Source organism: Salvelinus fontinalis, chromosome 23 (genome assembly GCF_029448725.1).
Source record: "Salvelinus fontinalis isolate EN_2023a chromosome 23, ASM2944872v1, whole genome shotgun sequence".
NCBI classification, from domain to species: domain Eukaryota; kingdom Metazoa; phylum Chordata; class Actinopteri; order Salmoniformes; family Salmonidae; genus Salvelinus; species Salvelinus fontinalis.
The window spans coordinates 19,210,142-19,235,151 of NC_074687.1; the positions used below are offsets into that span (position 1 = coordinate 19,210,142).

The window sequence follows — 25,010 nt, forward strand, 5'->3', positions numbered from 1 at the left end:
TACACACCAACACAGTTGTGAAGAAGGCACGACAACACCTCTTCCCACTCAGGAGACTGAAAAGATTCGGAATGGGCCCCTCTGATCCTCAAAAAGTTCTATAGCTGCACCTTTGAGAGCATCTTGACTGGCTGCATCACCCCTTGGTATGGCAACTGCTTGGCATCCGACCGCAAGGCGTTACAGAGGGTAGTGTGTACGGCCGAGTGCATCACTGGGGCCAAGCTCCCTGCCATCCAGGCCCTCTATACCAGGCAGTGTCAGAGGAAAGCCCTAAAAATAGTCAAAGACTCAAGTCATAGAGTGTTCTGTCTGCCACCGAACGGCAAGCGGTACCGGTGTACCAAGTCTGGAATCAACAGAACCCTGAACAGCATCTATCCCCAAGCCATAAGACTGATAAATAGTTAGTCCGGGTAGCTATTGCTTTACTATTTAACTATCTGCATTGACCCTTTTACACCAACACTTAAAAAAAATAAAAAATAAAAAATGTAATCTCATTTTCTCCCCAATTTGTGTGGTATCCAATCGCTAGTAATTACTATCTTGTCTCATCGCTACAACTCCCGTACGGGCTCGGGAGAGACGAAGGTCGAAAGCCATGCGTCCTCCGAAGCACAACCCAACCAAGCCGCACTGCTTCTTAACACAGCGCGCCTACAACCCGGAAGCCAGCCGCACCAATGTGTCGGAGGAAACACCGTCTACCTGGCCCCCTTGGTTAGCGCGTACTGCGCCCGGCCTGCCACAGGAGTTGCTGGAGCGCGATGAGAAAAGGATATCCCTACCGGCCAAACCCTCCCTAACCCGGACGACGCTATGCCAATTGTGTGTCGCCCCACGGACCTCCCGGTTGCGGCCGGCTACGACAGAGCCTGGGCGCGAACCCAGAGACTCTGGTGGTGCAGCTAGCACTGCGATGCAGTGCCGTAGACCACTGCCCCACCCGGGAGGCTACACCAACACTTTTGACTCATCACATAAGCTGCTGCTAATGTTTATTATCTGTTCTCTTGCCTAGTCACTTCCTCCCTACCTATATGTACATATCTACCTGAATTACTTCATACCCCTGCACATCAACTCAGTACTGGTACCCCGTGTATATAGCCAAGTTATCATTACTCATTGTGTATTTATTCCTCACTGTGTATTTATTTCTTGTCTTATTATTTTTCTATTTATCAAAAAAAATTCTCTGCATTATTGGGAAGGGTCCGTAAGTAAGCATTTCATTGTTTAACTACACCTGTTCTTTACGAAGCATGTGACAAAAACATTTGATTTGACAGTGTTTCCAAAAACAAAACTAGGGAAACACTGAGTGAACTGCAGTCAGTGAGGAAACGTATCTGAACCAGGAAAAGATACTCTGAATATTTCCCAGCAGCATTTCCCTGTAACTCTCTAAAACCCCTTCTTTTGTTCTCCGCCACAGTATTACTTGATGATTTCAATCGATACACTGTAATGATTAAACCTGTGTAATACCATATACCTATCTCCCATGTGCCCACTGAGCAGGCATTCCTTCCCCTCAAAGAGAGACAGTGTTGTCTATACTGGTGTGTCGGATGGAATGTGACTCCTGTCTTTGGCTAAAAGACCACACTTCCTGGCTCACGTGGTGTGTTTGTGAGCGTGTGTAAAGCGGGACTAAGACCAGATGAGTGATGAGATGGTTAACCACACTGTAAGGAATTCAACTGTCATGTGGCTTCTCCTATTGTCTCCTATTGACATCCTCCTACACCTTCCATTACAGGAAAGCCAACCTTTCTTGGGAGGGGATGGGCAAATCTGGCAAACCTGGCTTTTGTTCTAGACTATTGAGACGCACCCTCAGGGCCTCTGTAATGTTTTTGAATTAAGAAAAATAACACACTACCGTTCAAAAGTTTGGGGTCACTTAGAAATGTCCTTGTTTACCATGAAAACATACATGAAATGAGTTGCAAAATGAATAGGAAATATAGTCGAGATGTTGACAAGGTTATAAATAATGATTTTTAATTGAAACAATTGTGTCCTTCAAACTTTGCTTTCGTCAAAGCATCCTCCATTTGCAGCAATTACAGCCTTGTAGACCTTTGGCATTGTAGTTGTCAATTTGTTGAGGTAATCTGAAGAGATTTCACCCCATGCTTCCTGAAGCACTTCCTACAAGTTGGATTGGCTTGATGGCACTTCTTACGTACCATACGGTCAAGCTTCTCCCACAACAGCTCAATAGGGTTGTGATCCGGTGACTGTGCTGGCCACTCCATTATAGACAGAATACCAGCTGACTGCTTCTTCCCTAAATAGTTCTTGCATAGTTTGGAGCTGTGCTTTGGGTCATTATCTTGTTGTAGGTGGAAATTGGCTCCAATTAAGCGCCATCCACAGGGTATGGCATGGCGTTGCAAAATGGAGTAATAGCCGTCCTTCTTCAATATCCCTTTTACCCTGTACAAATCTCCCACCACCAAAGCACCCCCAGACCATCACAATGCCTCCACCATGATTGACAGATGGCGTCACTCCATCATCTTCTTTGTGATCCGAACACCTCAAACTTAGATTTGTCTGTTCATAACACTTTTTTCCAATCTTCCTTTGTCCAGTGTCTGTGTTCTTTTGCCCATATTAATAATTTATTTTTATTGGCTAGTCTGAGATGTGGCTTTTTCTTTGCAACTCTGCCTAGAAGGCCAGCATCCCGGAGTCGCCTCTTCACTGTTGACGTTGAAACTGGTGTTTTGCGGGTACTATTTAATGAAGCTGCCAGTTGAGGACTTGGGAGTGTCTCAAACTAGACACTCCAATGTACTTGTCCACTTGCTCAGTTGTGCACCAGGGCCTCCCACTCCTCTTTCTATTCTGGTTAGAGACAGTTTGCGCTGTTCTGTGAAGGGAGTAGTACACAGTGTGGTATGAGATCTTCAGTTTCTTGGCAATTTCTCACATGGAATAGCCTTCATTTTTCAGAACAGGAATAGACTGATGACTTTCAGAAGAAAGGTCTTTGTGTCTGGCCATTTTGAGCCTGTAATCGAACCCACAAATGCTGATGCTCCAGATACTCAACTGGTCTAAAGAAGGCCAGTTGTACTGCTTCTTTAAATCAGCACAAGTTTTCAGCTGTGCTAACATAATTACAAAAGGTTTTGCCAATCTGCCATTTCCAGCTACAATAGTCATTTACAACATTAACAATGTCTATATTGTATTTCTGATCAATTTGATGTTATTTTAATGGACAAAATATTCGCTTTCCTTCAAAAACAAGGACATTTCTAAGTGACCCCAAACTTTTGAACGGTAGTGTATATATATCAACTTTTTGGGGGAACTCAATTGGGGTCTCAACTTACTACTGAGAGTTAGAAAGGTAATACACAAGGTGTAATTTCGAAATGTGGTTGTGCATCAGCAGATTTCCTCTTGTTATATGTCACTCAGTGACAGTCACTCAATTAGCCCATGTAAGTGAAAATGTTTTAGATTGGTAAATTAGTCTAGTTAGTCTAGACAGCTATCTGAACTTGTAGTAGTCATGGCCAAATTACCGACTGGGCAAATATTAAAACTTCTTATGGCTGCAAACCCGTTAATGGGATCGATATGACAACAGCCAGTGAAAGTGCAGGGCGCCAAATTCAAACACCAGAAATCTCATAATTAAAATTCCTCAAACATACATGTATCTTATACCATTTTAAAGGTAATCTTGTTGTTAATCCCACCAAAGCGTCCGATTTCAAATAGGCTTTTCAGCAAAAGCACCACAAACAATTATGTTAGATCACCGCAAAATCACAGACAAACACAGTCATTTTTCCAGCCAAAGACAGGAGTCACAAAAAGCAGAAATAGAGATAAAATGAATCACTAACTTCATCAGATGATACTCATAGGACTTCATGTTACACAATTTATATCCAAAAACCTCAGTTTACATTGGCGCCATGTTCAGAAATGCCTCCAAAATATTTGGAGAAATTGCAGAGAGCCAAAGAGTCAAATAACATATATACTCATCATAAACTTTGATGAAAGATACATATTTTACATAGAATTAAAGATACACTTGTTCTTAATGCAACCGCTGTGTCAGATTTCAAAAAGGTTTACGGCAAAACACAATATTCAATAATCTGAAAACAGCATTCAGCCACAAAAGCAAGACATACAGTTACCCGCCAAATTTGCAGTCAACAAAACTCATAAAAAGCATTGTAAATCTTCACTTACCTTTGCTGATCTTCGTCGGAATGCACTCCCAGGACTCCCACAATAAATTTTTGTTTTGTTCGGTAACGTCCATCATTTATGTCCAAATAGCTATTTTTTTAGCGTGTTTGGTAAACAAATCCAACGTCAGGAAGCGCATTCACTAAAAGCTGACGAAATGTCCAAAAGTTCCGTAACAGTCAGTAGAAACATGTCGAACTATGTGTTGAATCAATCTTTAGAATGCTTTTAACATAAATCTTGAATAACGTTCCAACCGGAGAATTACATTGACTTCAGATGAGCGATGGAACAGAGCTCCCTCTCATGTGAACGTACATGGTCAGAGCATGGTCAGGTCATGGCATGGTCAGGTCAATTTCCCTCTCATTCGGCCCCCCTTCACAGTTGAGGCATCAGACAAGGTTCTACAGACTGTTGACATCTAGTGGAAGCCGTAGGAAGTGCAAACTCATCCATATCTCGCTGTGAATTCAATAGGATCTTGGTTGAAAATCGACCAGCCTCAGAATTCCCACTTCCTGTTTGGATTTTTTCTCAGGTTTTTGCCTGCCATATGAGTTCTGTTATACTCACAGACATCATTCAAACAGTTTTAGAAACTTCAGAGTGTTTTCTACCCAATACGAATAATAATATGCATATATTAGCAACTGGGACTGAGGAGCAGGCAGTTTACTATGGGCACCTCTGTGCACCTTTCATCCAAGCTACTCAATACTGCCCCTGCAGCCATAAGAAGTTAAGATGGTATAAGTCATGTGTAGAATTGGAGGAAATTAGCTTTTAAAACTGCAAAGAATTATCCCCACCCAATGGCAAAATGTTTAGAATTGCAGGAAATTAGCTGTAAAACAGCAACAACAAAATGTTAGGTAAAGCAAACATATTTGTTTACCTTTTGTTAATAAAAATAATTTTTCTGCTAACAGATCCCTCTGTACGTATTAAATTATAGTTTTAAATCCTGGCTCGGAGTTAATGTGAGTAAATGTGTAGCGGCTAATTGTATTGCTAATAGGCTATGTGTTTGTAGATCGACTGAGGTGAATGAAGCTACAGCAACAAATGTGATATGGCTAGGGTCATTTTTGCTTGTTTTTGCTGTTCTCCAAATGGCATTTTAGAGTTTTTAAATTGAATAGAAATGCAGTAAATGAGATGTTACTTTCTTAAACTCCTCGCCCCAAAAGAATTCCTGGCTACGGCCCTGTGCACCCTAGGTAAGTGTTATTGCTATTTTTCTCATAGATGATACTCATACCAGTCATCCTAATGTACCTGGACGAAGAAGGCTCCCTCTAGTGCCTGGCAGAGGTCATTGTGGCTGCTCAGTAGGGCTAGCTGCTCTGAGGCACTTCGATCCCCCCTCAGCATGCACTCTTCCTGCAGATCCTCAAGCTGTTTCCTAGGCCAGCAGAGAGAGGGAGAAGGGGTTAACTAACATACACGCAAGCAAGTGTGCACACATACACACATAAACCCCAAAAGCTTTTTCAATAACTACACAGATAACTCAGTGACCTGTGGAATATGAAGTGCCACCTTAGTACATAATGAATATACTGTGAGGCTAAATGTTGACAGCTTGGTTTTCTAGCCAATACCAAATGCAACGGTGCATTCCCTATGCTATGGTTTCTCGGGCTTTGAATAGTGTTCAAATCACTCAATAAACAGGCATCTGTTTTTCAAAGTGAATTAAATGAAAACCTTTTTTTATGTAAATAACATATCTTCCCGGTAGCTCTATGGTGAGGCCTGTGGTATGAGGAATTAAATGTGTAGTTGTTTCAGTGGTGTGTGAAAGCTTGTTTAAAAAGGTAACCAGAAAGCAAGACACAGGTAACTGCCAAAATAATGAAAACACTTGAATAAATGAGGGATACAAAATATATTGTTAGCAGCTGCTTAAACACAGGTGTGGTTTCTGAGTTAATTAAGCAATTAACATCCCATCATGCATAGGGTCATGTATAAAAATGGCCAGCTGCCCATTATTTTGGCTACCATGGCTAAAAGAAGAGATCTCAGTAGCTAGGTTTCCATCCAGTTGGTGAAAGATTTACATGTAAACTGCAGGACCACACAACATGTCATTGCATGACTCCAAGTTTACTTCGATATGATGGTTATTATATTAATATTTGCGCATAAAAGCGCTTCCACCAACATTTGTTGCATAATACATTTTACTGAGACAAAAAGATCCCACCTTGTCTAGCATATTTTGTTTTGTCGACATTTGGAAAGTTTACCAACAAATGTTCTGTTTTAATTAGACCTGTTATTACATTTTTTTATCCGACATGTACTTTACTTGCATAAAGACATTGGATGGAAACCTGGTTAGTGACTTTGAAATAGGGGTCTCAAAGGAGCATATGGGGTTTAAAGGGTGTGTGTCTCTCTGTGTCTCAGTCACCAGGTCTTAACCCAATTGAAGACTTATGGGAGATTCTGGAGCAGTGCCTGAGACCATCAACAAAACACCAAATCATGGAATTTCTTGTTGAAGAATGGTGTTGCATCCCTCCAATAGAGTTCCAGACACTTGTAGAATCTATGCCAAGGCACATTGAAGCTGTTCTGGTGGCCCAAAGCCCTATTAAGATATTTAAAGTAGAATTGACAGCTTTTTAACAACTTTTCAGGTATGAAACAAACAGATAATCAAAAATATCAATCAAAAATATCAAATTCCCACTTTATGCTACAAAAACAACTTTAGAAGAGGTTTTAAAAATAGTTTCTACTTGACTCAATATTCCATGACGTACACTAAGGCATTGTTGGCAGAATAGATGGATGCAGTTCAATGCATGATTCATATAATTTGCAATACACTTCTTGGTAGGCCAAAACTATTTTGCTATCAGGTTGTAAATCACAGCTGGCCTGGTACATTGTTTGCTGCCTCCATTTGAGATGCACTGCTCCAATATTTGGGACAAAAACTGACAAATGTAACTAAGGCTGGGAATGTCAATACAATCAAACTAACAAGGGCAATGATCACAAGTCACGTGGCTAATAGGCTAGCGTATCTATTTATGTAGCAATCTAAAAACATTGAGCCTAGCGTTAACTAGATAGCTGCTAGGAGGATGTCATGTCATTGGAGGAGTGGGTGAGTGACTGAATTCTTTCCCCCACATATAGTTTTTCGGTGGCTACACAGATAGAACAATGAGAGATATTTCACCAGGTGTATAAATGTGAAGCATCCGCTTGGCGTTTCCAATCACTACCAAATATGGTAGAGAGAGGCAGACCTGTGGCCGGCAGTGGGAGAAGATGGAACGAGATGGATTTTAGCCAAAATTCTGCTAATTTTCTCATTGATGAAACATTTGATCTCAATACAGTTTTTTGTTCCCAAAACTAGAAAGTGTTATGAACAGAGTCGACAAAGTTTTGTAGACTTTACCCTTTGCCAAAGTGTAAATGAAATTGCATTGTTTAGAAAGAGTGCAAAGGTGAACTGAGTTATTGCAAATGTACAATTCACAGAGTAGGCATTCCCTAACGGAAATATGCAAATGTTTGCTAGAAATAGGATCTTGCTAGCTTGAGCTTGGCTCTGCCCACTTCCTTGCTAGTTCTGCCCACTATGACTAATTTGTTTCCATTGGAAATGACAGGTTGTGGTCTATCTTGGGTTAGGTATAAAAATATTTGCTACACAGCTAGAGATGTAGGTGTCATTTGGTTAGCTAGCAAGAAATGTGAATTGCTTTGTTAGCTATCTCCAGATAACATGTAAACAGCCTAACCAGCTCTGCTAGGCCGGGTAAAATGGTCAGAGTGAGGTGTTCTCTCATTTGTGTCTGTAAGTAGCTAGCTAACAAGCATGCATTGGCAGGCAAGCTGTAGAAGGACGAGTAGGCTACTATTCCCCATCGTTTATAAGTGCAATTTTGACGGCCAATTGGCTGAAAAAGTTTTAGAGGGTTTATCTAATGTTCCCTCGTTAGATTTGAGCTAATATCGCTCTAGTTAGCATTAGTTGTTGATCTTGTTGTTTATGTGCATAACTGAGGGAGAGAGAGCCTACCTGTTCATGGTTGTTTGATAAATAAGACTGTAAAGTTCCGAAATGTAAGAGGACTCCTGTGGTATTTACATATTTGCAGAAATCCATTCAGGTGTATTTTGTGACTTTTGGCGAATGCGTTCTAATCATCTAAAGTCGCACTGTTGTTACTGCCTGTAAACACTCAGTCCAGTTCAAAGTGAATGATGGCTGCCCAACACGCAAATAAGTAGGATTGAGTCACTTCAAACCGCAAATGTGAAAAAGGCTTTAATACTGGTGTTTGCTTTATTTTGGCAGTTACCTGTAAAAAATAAAAGATCAATAATGCCCCCTACAGTCCAATAGGTTTATTTATTTTAACCAATGTGCAGTTGAGCAAATCTCATTATACATTTCAAAACAGCATGGTATATAGAGCAAGGTTTCCAAACGCTCTCCTCTGGGACCACCAGATGTTTGACATATTTTTGGGGAAGTACTGGTATAGAGACTTGAAGCAAACAAGACATACAATGGCTCAGTTAGGCTATACGGTAGCAAATAGCTATTTATTCGACTAGCAGGTTGTTTGTGATATTTTTAGAGGCCAACCTCAAAGTGTCTGTATGATGCTAGATGTGAAACCCTTCTAAATTAATCATAACAGGAGATATCTGGACTAGGCTAGTAGTCCTCTCCCTACAAAATGGGGTGTTAACCCCAATGTCATGGCTAAATTCCCAACCTGGCCCCATTCCATCATGGCCACTTAATCATGCCCCTCATTCCTAATTGGCATATATCACTCCTCACCTCTACACCTAATAGCTGATGTGCGGTGCGCGTTCTGGCAGAAAAATGGTCGCCGCATTGGTGGTGGATGAAGTGCGTTTCCCCCTTACTATGTAAAGCGCTTTGAGTACCTCAGTTGGTAGAAATAATATTATCCAAACCACGATTCATTATTATTACAAATGTCACTAAGAACATTTTCCCATCTTCCAGAGCCTTGAGCTCAAAATACACTCGGTTAAAGTTAAATTCTTTACATATAATAGAAACACCACAGGGGAGAGGACCATGTTCACCTAAAGCGATGTGTCGCCTCCTAATGTTCAACTAATCATAATTTGTCCATGTTTTCAACAAAGTACACTATATGGTTGTTGGTGGGTTTGTAAAGTTAAACGGACTCACTGATCAAGTTGTTTTGGTGTGTCTTTGGTGTGAGTGCAAAAGAAGACTGAGGGGTATTTTGGTCATGCATATTATGTATGAGTCGATGCAGTCATGAGATATTTTGGTCATGTTTTGCCTTGTTTTCTAGGACTCACCTGACCTCCTGGATGGCCCTGGCAGCCTGGCCTGGCTGGTTGTCATAGATCTTCACTCTGTAGCCCCCACTTATAAACACCATGGCCCAGGAGCGCCCAATCAGCCCACTGAAACACACACAGAACAACAGAGCCAACATTTATCAATCAATCAATCTTTACTGTCCCCAGAGGGAAATTTGGTTTGCCCCGGAATGGCTATATGCTTTTGATGAGAAATTAAATCCCTAACGACCAAATAGTCCAGTATGGCTCAGTTGTTAGAGCATGGCGCTTGCAACACCAGGGTGGTGGGTTTGATTCCCTCTGGGGCCACCCATTGCACTATGTAAATTGCTTTGGATAAAAGCACCTGCTAAATTGCAAATGTATGACTAAATTATTATAACATGATATATATTAGTATATATATCATATAATAGGAGTGATCCTCGATTTGGGGGTCAGTCCAAAGGTGAACATACACATGTTAATTTAATCATAAACCATAATGAAGTTAAAATGTAAACCGTGTTGTATGACAAGACTTTTCTGGCTCAAATTCCCCAAAAAAGGGTGGTAAGGTTCAACAGTGACAGAGCAGACATTTTTTTTGTGCCCTCAACATCCTTCAGGATTGTACAGAAATGGTGACTAGAGGAGGCAGGAATAAGAACGCAAAGGCAAATAAAAGTGATGCCTGTTCTTGAAAGAAACCGTCGCCACCATCAAAATAACCACATGATGACCATATACGTTTGGAAAAACTATTGTACTAGATTCTACATTTTCATCTAGACAAAAAATACATTTTAATTAAGATAACATCACATGACTACGAGCACAACATCCTGACCTGATATGACAAATTCAGTGAGTTACGTTATAGGCTAAAATAAAAAACACAGAGGCTATTCTCTCTTGTCTTGACACATGCACAACAAATATGAATACAATATATTTAACAACAAACGTTCAGTGTCATGAAAATAAACTAATTTCTTTACTTAGAGAAGTTTAGTTAATGATCAGCTGACCCTACTCAGCTCGAAGTTCACATGCATAAGCACACAACGTTAGCTAGCTAGCTAACGTTAGTTGTTGGAGCAATATTTTTTAGACAGATAAAGCTCGTGAAATGTGAGGCTTCTGCTCACCTGCCAATAACGGTAATGGTCTTCCTCTCAGAGGAACTCATTTTGCAGTTTTGATTAGCAGTAAGTTATTGCAGCATTGAAAACAGTCACTGTTTTTCCAAGAATATTCTGCATGCAAATCCTGCAACGCCCCTACTAGTCACTTGATTGTACGGTGCCCCAAATGTTCAAAATAAAACGAGCGAAGAAAATTCATCATATGAAAATGTACATTCACCAATTTGCATTATTTTATTAATCATGTGGTGATGGTCTTGTTTAGCGATAACCTTACTTTTTACATTCTAAGCTGAGAACATTTCATTTTTTTGTTGTTGTATGAAAGCGGTGTCGCAGCTTCCTCACGTACTGTATCCTAGCAACAGAATTGGGCGCCCTTATCCAATTGTATTGCGTAAAACCAAACCCTTCTATGATTGACGTACATTCAAAACAATCGAGGCTTCAAAACCAATTCAATACCGCCCATATAGCTTTGCATTGTGGGATCGGAACACTCAGAAATGACTACTGTCCGAGCAATATAATATCAATATATTATCTAGTTAGAGAAGACCGCATCTACTCCACTCCATAGAAGTGTTGGCCGTAAGTAGTCAGTATCCGTTCGTAATTTTCTTTTTTTGTAGCTAACGTTAGTGTTAATGAGTTAGCAGCTTAGCTAGTTACCTTAGGCAATGTAATGCTTTTTTTTTTTTTTTTGCTAATGTAATGCTAATGAACTGCCCAACATGTAGCTAGCTAGGCTAGCTAAGTTAGTTTGCCTTGTGAGTCAATGACATTCGGATTCTTTGTAGCTAATGTCTGTCTATGTTCATGCGTACTATAGTAGTAGCAAGACACTCAGGGTGTGTTTTGATGCAATTTATCAAATCTAAAACCTGTGTTGTTGTCCTCCTCCTGGGCCTAACAGAATCGCAGAGGAGATGGAACATGTACATCTTGCTGCTGAGGAAGATGACCTGTACTCTGGCTACAACGACTACAATCCAACATTTGATTCAGAGGTAGCTATAGCTAGCCTAGTGTTTTCTTTTGAATTAGAGTACTACCTCATCTTCACTCTTGTTTCATACTGAATTTGTGATTAATTATAGTATTGTTGAATTCATGTCTTGTGTTTAACAGGAACTTGACAATGATGCTGGTTTTCAGCAAGCAGTCAGAACAAGCCATGGGAGAAGGCCCCCCGTAAGTGTTATAACAGTGTCTTGACAGTTACTCAAGATATGGCATGATTAAAGCAATGTGCTAATGACAACTGAATCGAGTTATACATTCTTTGTGTTCATTTTCTAAGATGACTGCCAAGTTTCCTGGCACTGCCATTGGAGGACGGGCTTTGGGGACCTCTTTTGGAGTAAGTCTATGGATTGTGTAAGATTTGGTTTACTTGTTACATGTTGATTGTAAATCAACGTTTCAATGATGGGTAGGCTATAAAGTAGGGTTGAGAAGGAATTACTGTAAGTGTTACTGTTGTTCTAAGTATGGGATTCAAACAAATTGTTCAGAGTGAAGAGGAGGCACATAGAGCCAATGATAATTCAGAAGATATAGCTTAGAGTATTGTATTTGAGCATGTTTGATATTTGACACTCAGGTAGAGAGCAGTTTTGGCAGTGAGAGCAGGCTTCTGAAGGTGAGAGAGCAGTCATGGCATACTTGGTAGCAAGTTATGTGAACATTTTCAATAGAACCCTTGTCTAAAAAAATCAATATGATAATTTAGTATTGACGGAATCGGTTGATGGTGTTTTATCTGTTCAAGACGTCATTGATGTTTAATTTTTTTTATGAATGTCTGTCTTTAATGCTGTGACTTGCAGTCTAGGATGCCGATGGCCTCATCTATGGGCAGACCCATGACTGGAGCTGTACAGGTGAGAGCATCAATACTGATCACTTTCTCTAGTTGTCCCATTGGATTCGTATCCAGTACTATGTGGAGAAAGATGATGCTCAATAACATGGACATCTGATGTATGTGCTGAACTGTGTGTGTCATTTGTTGTGACAGGATGGAGCAGCTAGGCCTATGACTGCAGTCAGAGCAGCAGGCTACTCTTCTGCCATGACCAGAGGTGAGCTTACTGGGGAGGGCAGGAGGGAGGGAGAGGGTTGTGGTGGTCTCATACACTCTCAATAGACTTAAGTATGCAGACCTTGTCAGGGATTTTTCTGCCATTGTAATTAGAGGTCAACCGACTAATCGGAATGGCCGATTAATTAGGGCCGATTTCAAGTTTTCATAACAATCGGAAATCGGTAATTTTGGATGACGATTTTGCCTATTTTTTAAATATTTTTTTTCATTATTTTTTTTACACCTTTATTTAACTAGGCAAGTCAGTTAAGAACACATTCTTATTTTCAATGACGGCCTAGGAACGGTGGGTTAACTGCCTTGTTCAGGGGCAGAACAACAGATTTTTACCTTGTCAGCTCAGGGATTCAATCTTGCAACCTTACGGTTAACTAGTCCAACGCTCTAACCACCTGCCTCACGAGGAGCCCGCCTGTTACGCGAATGCAGTAAGAAGCCAAGGTAAGTTGCTAGCTAGCATTAAACTTATCTTATAAAAAACAATCAATCAATCTTAATCACTAGTTATAACTACACATGGTTGATGATATTACTAGTTTATCTAGCGTGTCCTGCGTTGCATATAATCGATACAGTGCGCATTTGCGAAAAAGGACTGTCGTTGCTCCAACGTGTACCTAACCATAAACATCAATGCCTTTCTTAAAATCAATACACAGAAATATATATTTTTAAACCTGCATATTTAGCTTAAAGAAATCCAGGTTAGCAGGCAATATTAACCAGATGAAATTGTGTCACTTCTCTTGCGTTCATTGCACGCAGAGTCAAGGTATATGCAACAGTTTGGGCCGCCTGGCTCATTGCGAACTAATTTGCCAGAATTTTATGTAATTATGACATAACATTGAAGGTTGTGCAATGTAACAGGAATATTTAGACTGATGGATGCCACCCGTTAGATAAAATACGGAACGGTTCTGTATTTCACTGAAAGAATAAATGTTTTGTTTTCGAGATGATAGTTTCCGGATTTGACCATATTAATGACCTAAGGCTCGTATTTCTGTGTGTTATTATGTTATAATTAAGTCTATGATTTGATAGAGCAGTCTGACTGAGCGATGGTGGGCACCAGCAGGCTCGTAAGCATTCATTCAAACAGCACTTTTGTGTGTTTTGCCAGCAGCTCTGCTGTTTATGAATTCAAGCCTAACAACTCCCGAGATTAGGCTGGTGTAACCGATGTGAAATGGCTAGCTAGTTAGCGGGGTGTGCGCTAATAGCGTTTCAAACGTCACTCGCTCTGAGACTTGGGAGTAGTTGTCCCCTTGCTCTGCATGGGTAACGCTGCTTTGAGGGTGGCTGTTGTCGATGTGTTCCTGGTTCGAGCCCAGGTAGCGGCGAGGAGAGCGATGGAAGCTATACTGTTACACTGGCAATACTAAAGTACCTATAAGAACATCCAATAGTCAAAGGTATATGAAATACAAATCGTATATAGAGAAATAGTCCTATAATTCCTATAATAACTACAACCTAAAACTTCTTACCTGGGAATATTGAAGACTCATGTTAAAAGGAACCACCAGCTTTTATATGTTCTCATGTTCTGAGCAAGGAACTTAAACGTTAGCTTTCTTACATGGCACATATTGCACTTTTACTTTCTTCTCCAACACTTTGTTTTTGCATTATTTAAACCAAATTGAACATGTTTCATTATTTGAGGCTAAATTGATTTTATTGATGTATTATATTGAGTTAAAATAAGTGTTTATTCTGTATTGTTGTAATTGTCATTATTACAAATACATTTTAAAAAATCGGCCGATTAATCGGTATCTGCCTTTTTTGGTCCTCCAATAATCGGTATCGGTATCGGCGTTGAAAAATCATAATCGGTCGACCTCTAATTGTAATCCTTGGGCGAGCTGCCTAAGCATTTTTTTCAGGTCTCCTAAATCCAAACATTGTAAGTGTTTTTAAATCCTGTTCATATCAGCCGATAGAGAGCCAATATGATACAGCCCATAAGGCACTATGTATGTGGCACTCTGAAAAGGAGCATGAGCAACCTGAATATTTCAGTCCCAAACTATTTTGTTGTTGTAAATGGCCAGATGATATTCCAATGTTGCATAAATCCTATTCTAGACTGTATATTCTCTGACAATAAATGTAAACGCCTATGTGGCTGGAGCTGTTGTCAACTCTTTGCATAGTTTACCCGTGACCCGTTATCTTGGTTGCCAACAATTTCTTGTTAAGAAACTATAGTTTTGGCAAGTCGGTTAGGACATCTACTTTGTGCATGACACAAGTAATTTTTTCAACAATTGTTTACAGACAGATTATTTCACTTATAATTCACTGTATCGCAATTCCAGTGGGTCAGAGGTTTACATACACTTAAGTTGACTGTGCCTCTAAACAGCTTGGAAAATTCCAGAAAATGATGGCTTTAGAAGCTTCTGATAGGCTAATTGACATAATTTGAGTCAGTTGGAGGTGTACCTGTGGATGTATTTCAAGGCCTACTCAGTGCCTCTTTGCTTGACATCATGGGAAAATCAAAAGAAATCAGCCAAGACCTCAGAAAAAATTATTGTAGACCTCCACAAGTCTGGTTCATCCCTAGGAGCATTTTCCAAATGCCTGAAGGTACCATGTTCATCTGTACAAACAATAGTACACAAGTTTAAACACCATGGGACCACACAGCCGTCAGACCGCTCAGGAAGGAGACGCGTTCTGTCTCCTAGAGATGGACGTACTTTGGTGCGAAAAGTGCAAATCAATCCCAGAACAGCAGCAAAGGACCTTGTGAAGATGCTGGAGGAAACAGGTACAAAGTTTCTATTTCCACAGTAAAACGAGTCCTATATCGACATAACCTGAAAGGCCGCTCAGGAAGAAGGAGGAAACCACTGATCCAAAACCGCCATAAAAAAGCCAGACTACGGTTTGCAACTGCACATGGGGACAAAGATCGTACTTTTTGGAGAAATGTCCTCTAATCTGATGAAACAAAAATAGAACTGTTTGGCCATAATGACCATCATTATGTTTGGAGGAAAAAGGGGGATGCTTGCAAGCCGAAGAACACCATCCCAACCGTGAAGCACGGGGGTCGCAGCATCATGTTGTGGGGGTGCTTTGCTGCAGGAGGGACTGGTGCACTTCCCAAAATAGATGGCATCATGAGGAAGGGAAATTATGTGGATATATTGAAGCAACATCTCAAGACATCAGTCAGGAAGTTAAAGCTTGGTTGCAATTGGGTCTTCCCAATGGACAATGACCCCAAGCATACTTTCAAAGTTGTGGCTTAAGGACAAGAAAGTCAAGGTATTGGAGTGGCCATCACAAAGCCCTGACCTCAATCCTATTGAAGATTTGTGGGCAAAACTGAAAAAGTGTGTGCGAGCAAGGAGGCCTACAAACCTGACTCAGTTACACCAGCTCTGTCAGGAGGAATGGACCAAAATTCACCCAACTTATTGTGGGAAGCTTGTGGAAGGCTACCCTACACATTTGACCCAAGTTAAACAATATAAAGGCAGTGCTACCAAATACTAATTGAGTGTGTGTAAACTTCTGACCCACTGGGAATGTGATGAAAGAAGTAAAAGCTGAAAATAATCATTCTCTCTACTATTATTCTGATATTTTACATTCTTAAAATAAAGTGGTGATCCTAACTTTTTACCAGGATAAAATATCAGGAATTGTGATACACCTTAGGTAAATACATTTAAACTCAGTTTATGTTAACTTCAACTGTATATACAGTACCAGTCAAAGGTTTGGACACACCTACTCTTTCAAAGGTTTTTATTTATTTTTACTATTATCTACATTGTAGAATAATAGTGAAGATATCAAAACTGTGAAATAACAACCAAAAAAGTGTTAAACAAATCAAAATATATTTTAGATTTTAGATTCTTCAAAGTAGCCACCCTTTGCCTTGACATCTTTGAGACCTAACAATCGCCAAAATTAAAGCTAGACAGTTGGGGAGAATTTAAAATTACAAAAACAATGAATTTAGCAGTATTCATTTTGTTATTATGTTTAAGTAAAAGAACACAGCATTATCCATGGCAAAATGCATAGATTTCCTGCATAGATTTGCAGAAAACTAGCTTTTAAACTGCAACATTTTTGCTCAGCTGCATAGCAGAATATGTAGAATCGCAGGAAATTAGCTTTAACTCCCCAAAAAATCCTCAGCTCCATAGAGAAAATTGTAGAACCGTAAGAAATTGGCTTGAAAATACTAAAATGTCTCTACAGCGCCAAGATGAGGGCCTCTAAAAAGTAGCCTCGCTGACTGCCAGCCGTGATTGTGCTCATTCCTACGCCCACAACCTAAGCCCCTTTTTTGATCCAGAAAAAAAGCTGCTTGTTAAAATGAGACAGCAAGTACAGAACTTCTCATGCGCAGGTTGTTACAAAAAATGTTTCTGATGTTCCCAGGGTCTACATTTGACCCACTGGGTCAGTCCAAAGGACCGGCTCCTCCATTGGAGGGCAAAAGTGAAGATACGTAAGAGTTTGTTTCTGTCTCTGCTGCTTATCCTCATTTCAATATGCAATTCTCAGGTTTTCTCCTATGATTCTGTAGGATAATGAAGGTTAGGACGATTTGTTGTTTTCAGGCCGGATGAAAAGGTGAAGATCCTGGAGAAGAAGGTGAACGACCTGATAGAAGAGAGCTGCCTGGCACACGGCCATGGAGACCTACAGTTGGTCAGTCTCCCCCTGCCTCTTATCTATACTGAATAACTTACAGACATCACACACTTAGGGATGTGTGATGCTTTACCTCTGACTGTGTGTGTTTTCTACCATTGTTATTACAGTCCCTTGATAGAGCCAAAGAGGCAGGGCGGAAGGAGAGAGCGCTGGTGAGACAGAGGGAGCAGTCAGGCAATGCAGACCACATCAACCTGGACCTCACATACTCTGTGAGAACAATAACAACAGTCAATAGAAATACTAATCTGTCCACATCACTTGGACCTCACCTACTTGTGACAGACATTGTCTTTTGAGGTCAATGTTGGTCAGATGTGATTTGAGTTTATATTTTTATTTTCTTTTCCAGGTCTTGTTTAACTTGGCAACTCAGTACGCCAACAATGACATGTACGCGGAGGCCCTGAACACTTACCAGGTCATCGTAAAGAACAAGATGTTCAGTAATGCAGGTGGGTGGGAGAAGGATGTCATATTTTAGATTAGCCACTGAAATGACAGTAAAACAATGTTTTACTTTCTTTCCAGGAAGGTTAAAAGTGAACATGGCCAACATCCACTTCAAGCAGAAAAACTACCCCAAGGCCATCAAGTTGTACCGCATGGCCCTGGACCAGATCTCCAACTCCCACAAGGAGATGAGGATCAAGATCATGCAGAACATCGGTGTGGTCTTCATCCGCATGGGCCAGTACTCTGACGCCATCACCTCCTTTGAACACATCATGAGCGAGTGCCCCAACATTAAGACAGGCTTTAACCTGATCCTGTGTTACTACGCCATTGGAGACCGAGAGAGGATGAAGAAGGCCTTTCAGAAGCTCATCTGTGTTCCTCTGGGGATCGACGAGGAGGACAAGTACATCCCACCCAACGTGAGCACTTCTATTCTGTTCTCAAACTTAACATAGTCAGCACAGTGAAGTCCTTAGCAGAGCACTCCAGTGTGCACTCTTCAGAACATGGAACATTTTAGGCTTTATTGTAGTAGCACTTACTGCATGTTATGCTTCACAAGTCATCCACATTAGTTTTGTTTTCAGGATGACACCCATGCCAACCTGGTTATTGAAGCCATCAAGAACGACAAGCTTCACCAGATGGAGAGAGAACGGTAACTGTCTTATCCGTACATTATATAAAACATCACTGTTCAGCGTTTTCACATCGGTATGACATGTTTGTGCCTGCTGGAACCTGTTCTCTTGACTGCAGTAAAGCCCTGGCTGAGAAATTCATCATGACATCAGCCAAGCTCATCGCCCCAGCCATCGAGGCGACGTTCGCTGCAGGATTTGACTGGTGTGTTTTTCAAACCTGAACATCAGAGGGCGATACAGGGTAAATGTGGGCTGGAGTCCCCCCAGGCAAGTAATGGTAATACTGTGTGGTTGTTTCTGTAGGTGTGTGGACATGGTGAAGAGTTCCCAGTACGTAGAACTGGCCAACGACCTAGAAATCAACAAAGCCATCACCTACCTGAGACAGAGGGACTTCAACCAGGTTGGTGTGAGTGTGTCACCGAGTCTAAACAGTCTTCACCTGTACCACATGAGGGAATGTATGTACTTTTTCCTTTTCACTCCATTATGTATGTATGTGTGTACATCTCTGCTATATTGTCTGCATATGTATCAGATTCTCCATTCAGCGGTTTACTTTCACCAAAGCTTTTCTCCTCTTCACTCTCTCCATTTTGTTTGTTTTCCTTTTCTCCATCTGCATGGCTCTTAAGCTCGAGGTATGTGGTCTGCTCTTTCATTTGTATGTGTAATGTCCTTGTCTGGTGTGTGTGTGTGTGTGTGTGTGTGTGTGTGGTGTGTGTGTGTGTGTACTATTTGAGCGTGTCATGTTATAGTGATGCTAAGTGATGGGGTTCCTCCAACAGGCTGTGGAGACTCTGAAGACGTTTGAGAAGAAAGACAGCAGAGTGAAGAGTGCTGCAGCCACTAACCTCTCCTTCCTCTACTTCCTGGTAAGACTCTCTTTCTGATTTAATGATATTATATAGTCATATTAGGGAGATCCTCCTTTGTTCAATCACATTAGCATACTTCCTTGAACTGTATGGCGTATCTCTCTTGGTGCGATGACCTGTGACCCCATCAGGAGAAAGACTACGACCAGGCTGACCGCTATGCCGACCTGGCCATGACAGCCGACCGCTACAACCCAGCGGCGCTCATCAACAAGGGCAACACAGTGTTTGTGAAGAAGGACTATGAGAAAGCTGCAGAGTTCTACAAGGAGGCTCTCCGGAACGACTCGTCCTGCACTGAGGCCCTATATAACTTAGGTAAACTAAACCGTCAGAGCTTAATTCAGCAAGATCATTGTTGGGAGCTCAGGGATCTGTCTACTATGCTGTTATTAATCATGTACAGTAGTCTTCCTATTCTCACAGTATGTCCTTTTTCCTTAGGTCTTACCTATAAGCGTCTGGGGCGTCTGGAGGAGTCTCTGGACTGTTTCCTGAAGCTCCACGCCATCCTGAGGAACAGCGCCCAGGTCATGTGGCAGCTAGCCAACCTGTATCCTCACAGAATACTGGGTCATTAAGCGTTGCCTAAAAACAATGTTCTAATAGGAGCACTTGTCTACAACTTAGAAAGTGTGATCCTTGACTGAAGCTCAGCTTTGAGATGTTGGAGGATCCCCACCAAGCCATAGAGTGGTTGATGCAACTGATCACTGTGACGCCCACAGACCCCCAGGTGTTGGCCAAACTGGGAGAGCTCTACGACAGCGAGGGAGACAAGTCTCAGGCGTTCCAGTACTACCAAGAGGTCAGTCATTCCCACCACACCACTGATCTATCTATCAAGAGAATCCTAGTATCATTATGTTTCTGTCAGTTGTGTTAATGTATCTAACTGTATGGATTCAAACAACATTGTGAGTAGTAGATGGTATTGAATCAAAGTTAGAGTGCAAATCAAATCTTATTTGTTACGTGCTTGATATGCAACAGATGTAGACTATTAGTGAAATGCTTACTTATGGGTCCATTTCCAACAATGCAGAGTTAAAGATAAGATGTATAAAATATAAATAGTGACACAAGGAATAAATACACAGTGAATAACGAATAAAAATTAGTAAAAATAACATGGCTATACACAGGGAGTACCAGTACCGAGTCGATGTGGAGGAGTACGAGGTAATTGAGGTAGCTATGTACTGTACATATACACTACCGTTCAAAAGTTTGGGATCACTTAGAAATGTCCTTGTTTTTGAAAGAAAAGCACATTTTTGTCCATTTTTTTAAATATCATCTAATTGATCAGAAATAGAGTGTAGACATTGTTAATGTTGTAAATGACTATTGTAGCTGGAAACGGCTGATTTTTAATGGAATATCTACATAGGCGTACAGAGGCCCATTCTCGGCAACGATGTGTACTACTCCCTTCACAGAACAGTGCAAGAGTGTCTAGTTTGAGAAACCTTCTAGGCATAGTTCCTCTGTCCAGTGTCTGTGTTCTTTTGCTCATCTTAATCTTTTATTTTTATTGGCCAGTCTGAGATGTGGCTTTTTCTTTGCAACTCTGCCTAGAAGGCCAGCATCCCGGAGTCGCCTCTTCACTGTTGACGTTGAGACTGGTGTTTTGCGGGTACTATTTAATGAAGCTGCCAGTTGAGGACTTGTGAGGCGTCTGTTTCTCAAACTAGACACTCTAATGTACTTGTCCTCTTGCTCAGTTGTGCACCGTGGCCTCCCACTCCTCTTTCTATTCTGGTTAGAGCCAGTTTCCGCTGTCCTGTGAAGGGAGGAGTACACAGTGTTGTACGAGCTCTTCAGTTTCTTGGCAATTTCTCGCATGGAATAGCCTTCATTTCTCAGAACAGGAATAGACTGATGACTTTCAGAAGAAAGGTCTTTTTGTCTGGCCATTTTGAGCCTGTAATCGAACCCACAAATGCTGATGCTCCAGGTACTCAACTAGTCTAAAGAAGGCCAGTTGTATTGCTTATTTAATCAGAACAACAGTTTCCAGCTGTGCTAACATAATTCCAAAAGGGTTTTCTAGTGATCAATTAGCCTTTTTAAAATGATCAACTTGGATTAGCTAACACAACGTGCCAATGGAACACAGGAGTGATGGTTGCTGATAATGGACCTCTGTACGCCTATGTAGATATTCCATTCAAAATCAGCCATTTCCAGCTACAATAGTCATTTACAACATTAACAATGTCTACACTGTATTTCTGATCAATTTGATGTTATTTTAATGGACAAAAATTTGATTTTTTTTTCAAAACAGGGACATTTTTAAGTGACCACACTTTTGAACTGTAGTGAAGGTAGGGGTGAAGGGACTAGGAAACAGGATAGATAATAGACAGTAGCTGTGTGTGTGTGTGTGTGTGTGTGTGTGTGTGTGTGTGTGTGTATGTAAAATCAGTGCAATAGTTAGTGTAAATGCAGGTAGTCCGGGAAGCCATTTGATTAGCTATTTATCAGTTGTTTAAAAGTTTAATGCCTTGGGGGTTGAAGCTGTTCAGGGTCCTGTTTGTTCCAGACTTGGTGTGTTGGTACCGCTAGCCATGCGGTAGCAGAGAGAACAGTCTGGGGCTGGAGTCTTTGACAATTTTGGTCCTTCATCTAACACAGACTGGTATAGATGTCCTGGATGGCAGGCCAAACATAATAGTTTGTAGGTCAAACCGTTCGGACTCTACAGACGTTTTTGTGAGAAGACCGATGTCTCATGGTCTGACAAACACCGCTCTAGCTCTGCCACTTTTCACCGCAGGTGTGGAAGTGCAACATTGCCGGATGCGGTGGATTGAGACGCGTCCAATGCAACAACAAAAAATATACCTCTAGCTTAAATTGACGGATTTTGATGGATTTTCTTGTGTTACTTAGATTGACGCACTGGTGCTTCAGTCGATTCAAGGGTGTTAATAAATTCAACTTGAAACGTGATAAGTAGTCATATAATCTAGTATCCTTAACTAGCATTGAAAAAGTTATGTCATTCTTCTCTACCTAATAAAACAATCTCTCTTCCTAGCTAATAAAAAAATCTCTCTTCCCATCTTCTGAATCACGATTGTAACGTCAGTACAGTAGCCTATGCTTTGGATTGGGGAGGGGCAGGTAGCCTAAACGCGCGCACACACTGGCAAAGATTTCCATCTTGCAGGCAGACACTGGAATATGTTTGAGTGACAGAGTGCGAGCTTTGCATAGGCACTTTGAGTTTTTTATTGTGGGACTAGACAAAATGCCTGGAATGTAAAATGTTATTAACCGGTTTCCATGCTTTTAAAATAAGTTCTGTTCCGGAACCGTATGGATTACTTTTGTTCCAGATTTTGTTTCTGTTCCTTGAAAAATTAAAAATAAATTTTAAAAAATCAGTTCTGTTCCCTGAACCGGTCCCTGGTATTGACGCTTTGCCTGCTTGATTGTTCTTCGGGGGGTGTAGCGGGATTTCTTATAAGCCTCCGGATTAGTGTCCCGCTCATTGAAAGCGTCAGCTCTAGCCTTTAGCTCAGTGTGGAGGTTGCCTGTAATCCATGGCTTCTGGTTGGGATATATACATACGTCACTGTGGGGACGATGTCATCGATGCACTTATTAATGGAGCCGGTGTGGTAAACTCCTCAATGCCATTGGCTGAATCCCAGGACATATTCCAGTCTGTGCTTGCAAAACAGTCCTGTAGTTTAGCATCCGCTTCATCAGACCACTTCCGAAATGAGCGTGTAACTGGTGCTTCCTATTTGAGGTTTTGCTTGTAAGCAGAAATCAGGAGGACAGAGTTATGGTCAGATTTGCCAAATGGAGGGTGAGGGAGAGCTTTGTACACATCTCTGTGTGTGGAATAAAAGTGATCTAGAGTATTTATTATTATTTATCCCGTCCGTCCGTCTCCGTCCTCTAGTTGCACAGGGGACATGCTGGTAGAAATTAGGCAAAACGGGTTTCACTTTTACCTGCGTGAAAATCACAGGCCGCTAGGAGCACTGCCTCCGGATTAGCATTTTCTTGTTGGCTTATTGCCCTATATAGCTCGTTGCATGCAGTCTTAGTGCCAGCGTCGGTTTGTTGTGGTAAGTAGACAGCTGTGAAAAATCTAGATAAACTATTTTGTTACAGAGTATGGTCTACAGTTTATTATGAGGTATTCTAACTCAGGCGAGCAGAACCTCGAGACTTCCTTAACATTTACATTACATTTAAGTCATTTAGCAGACGCTCTTATCCAGAGCGACTTACAAATTGGTGCATTCACCTTATGGCTTTCAGTGGAACAGCCACTTTACAATAGTGCATCTAAATCTTTTAAGGGGGGGGGGGGGCAGAAGGATTGCTTTATCCTAGGTATTCCTTGAAGAGGTGGGGTTTCAGGTGTCTCCGGAAGGTGGTGATTGACTCCGCTGTCCTGGGGGAGGGAGTTTGTTCCACCATTGGGGTGCCAGAGCAGCGAACAGTTTTGACTGGGCTGAGCGGGAACTGTACTTCCTCAGTGGTAGGGAGGCGAGCAGGCCAGAGGTGGATGAACGCAGTGCCCTTGTTTGGGTGTAGGGCCTGATCAGAGCCTGAAGGTACTGAGGTGCCGTTCCCCTCACAGCTCCGTAGGCAAGCACCATGGTCTTGTAGCGGATGCGAGCTTCAACTGGAAGCCAGTGGAGAGAGCGGAGGAGCGGGGTGACGTGAGAGAACTTGGGAAGGTTGAACACCAGACGGGCTGCGGCGTTCTGGATGAGTTGTAGGGGTTTGATGGCACAGGCAGGGAGCCCAGCCAACAGCGAGTTGCAGTAATCCAGACGGGAGATGACAAGTGCCTGGATTAGGACCTGCGCCGCTTCCTGTGTGAGGCAGGGTCGTACTCTGCGGATGTTGTAGAGCATGAACCTACAGGAACGGGCCACCGCCTTGATGTTAGTTGAGAACGACAGGGTGTTGTCCAGGATCACGCCAAGGTTCTTAGCGCTCTGGGAGGAGGACACAATGGAGTTGTCAACCGTGATGGCGAGATCATGGAACGGGCAGTCCTTCCCCGGGAGGAAGAGCAGCTCCGTCTTGCCGAGGTTCAGCTTGAGGTGGTGATCCGTCATCCACACTGATATGTCTGCCAGACATGCAGAGATGCGATTCGCCACCTGGTCATCAGAAGGGGGAAAGGAGAAGATTAATTGTGTGTCGTCTGCATAGCAATGATAGGAGAGACCATGTGAGGTTATGACAGAGCCAAGTGACTTGGTGTATAGCGAGAACATTAACATTAGAGACCGGCACTGCATGTTGTTAACAAAGAGACACACACCCCTGCCCCTGATTTCACGAGACACTGCGGTTCTGTCCTGCCGATTCATAGAAAAAACAGCTAGATTTATATTAACCATGTCCTCGTTAAGCCACGACTCAGTGAAACAGGATATTACAGTTCTTCAGGTCCCGTTGATAGGATAGTCTCGAATGGAGCTTGTCTAGTTTATTCTCCAGT

General features: G+C 41.6%; 2 protein-coding genes across 8 annotated transcripts in view; one reads left to right on the forward strand and one right to left on the reverse strand.

Moving 5' to 3' along the window:
- Positions 1–11,038, reverse strand: part of cryl1 (crystallin, lambda 1) — a 34,111-nt gene extending 23,073 nt beyond the window's left edge. The window contains exons 1-3 of the mRNA XM_055878154.1: positions 10,728–11,038; positions 9,592–9,699; positions 5,521–5,647 (exon numbers count right to left, since the gene is read on the reverse strand). Of these exons, the coding sequence (XP_055734129.1) occupies positions 5,521–5,647; positions 9,592–9,699; positions 10,728–10,768 (276 nt within the window). The 5' untranslated portion in view covers positions 10,769–11,038. The remainder of the gene's footprint in view (positions 1–5,520; positions 5,648–9,591; positions 9,700–10,727) is intronic.
- A 142-nt stretch (positions 11,039–11,180) lies between these two features.
- The window catches only part of ift88 (intraflagellar transport 88 homolog), a 28,948-nt gene continuing 15,118 nt past the window's right edge, over positions 11,181–25,010 (forward strand). For 4 of the 7 annotated variants that reach the window (XM_055878147.1, XM_055878151.1, XM_055878150.1 and 1 more), the window contains exons 1-18: positions 11,181–11,315; positions 11,641–11,734; positions 11,856–11,918; positions 12,028–12,087; positions 12,557–12,610; positions 12,748–12,811; positions 17,260–17,329; positions 17,442–17,532; positions 17,646–17,750; positions 17,891–17,993; positions 18,070–18,416; positions 18,585–18,655; positions 18,757–18,843; positions 18,945–19,050; positions 19,430–19,516; positions 19,651–19,837; positions 19,964–20,072; positions 20,177–20,327. In XM_055878147.1, coding sequence (XP_055734122.1) covers positions 11,654–11,734; positions 11,856–11,918; positions 12,028–12,087; positions 12,557–12,610; positions 12,748–12,811; positions 17,260–17,329; positions 17,442–17,532; positions 17,646–17,750; positions 17,891–17,993; positions 18,070–18,416; positions 18,585–18,655; positions 18,757–18,843; positions 18,945–19,050; positions 19,430–19,516; positions 19,651–19,837; positions 19,964–20,072; positions 20,177–20,327 — 1,836 coding nt within the window. In that variant the 5' untranslated portion in view covers positions 11,181–11,315; positions 11,641–11,653. Of the gene's footprint in view, positions 11,323–11,640; positions 11,735–11,855; positions 11,919–12,027; positions 12,088–12,556; positions 12,611–12,747; positions 12,812–17,259; positions 17,330–17,441; positions 17,533–17,645; positions 17,751–17,890; positions 17,994–18,069; positions 18,417–18,584; positions 18,656–18,756; positions 18,844–18,944; positions 19,051–19,429; positions 19,517–19,650; positions 19,838–19,963; positions 20,073–20,176; positions 20,328–25,010 lie in introns of all 7 variants that reach the window. The other 3 variants (XM_055878149.1, XM_055878153.1, XM_055878148.1) reach the window with 2 other exon arrangements.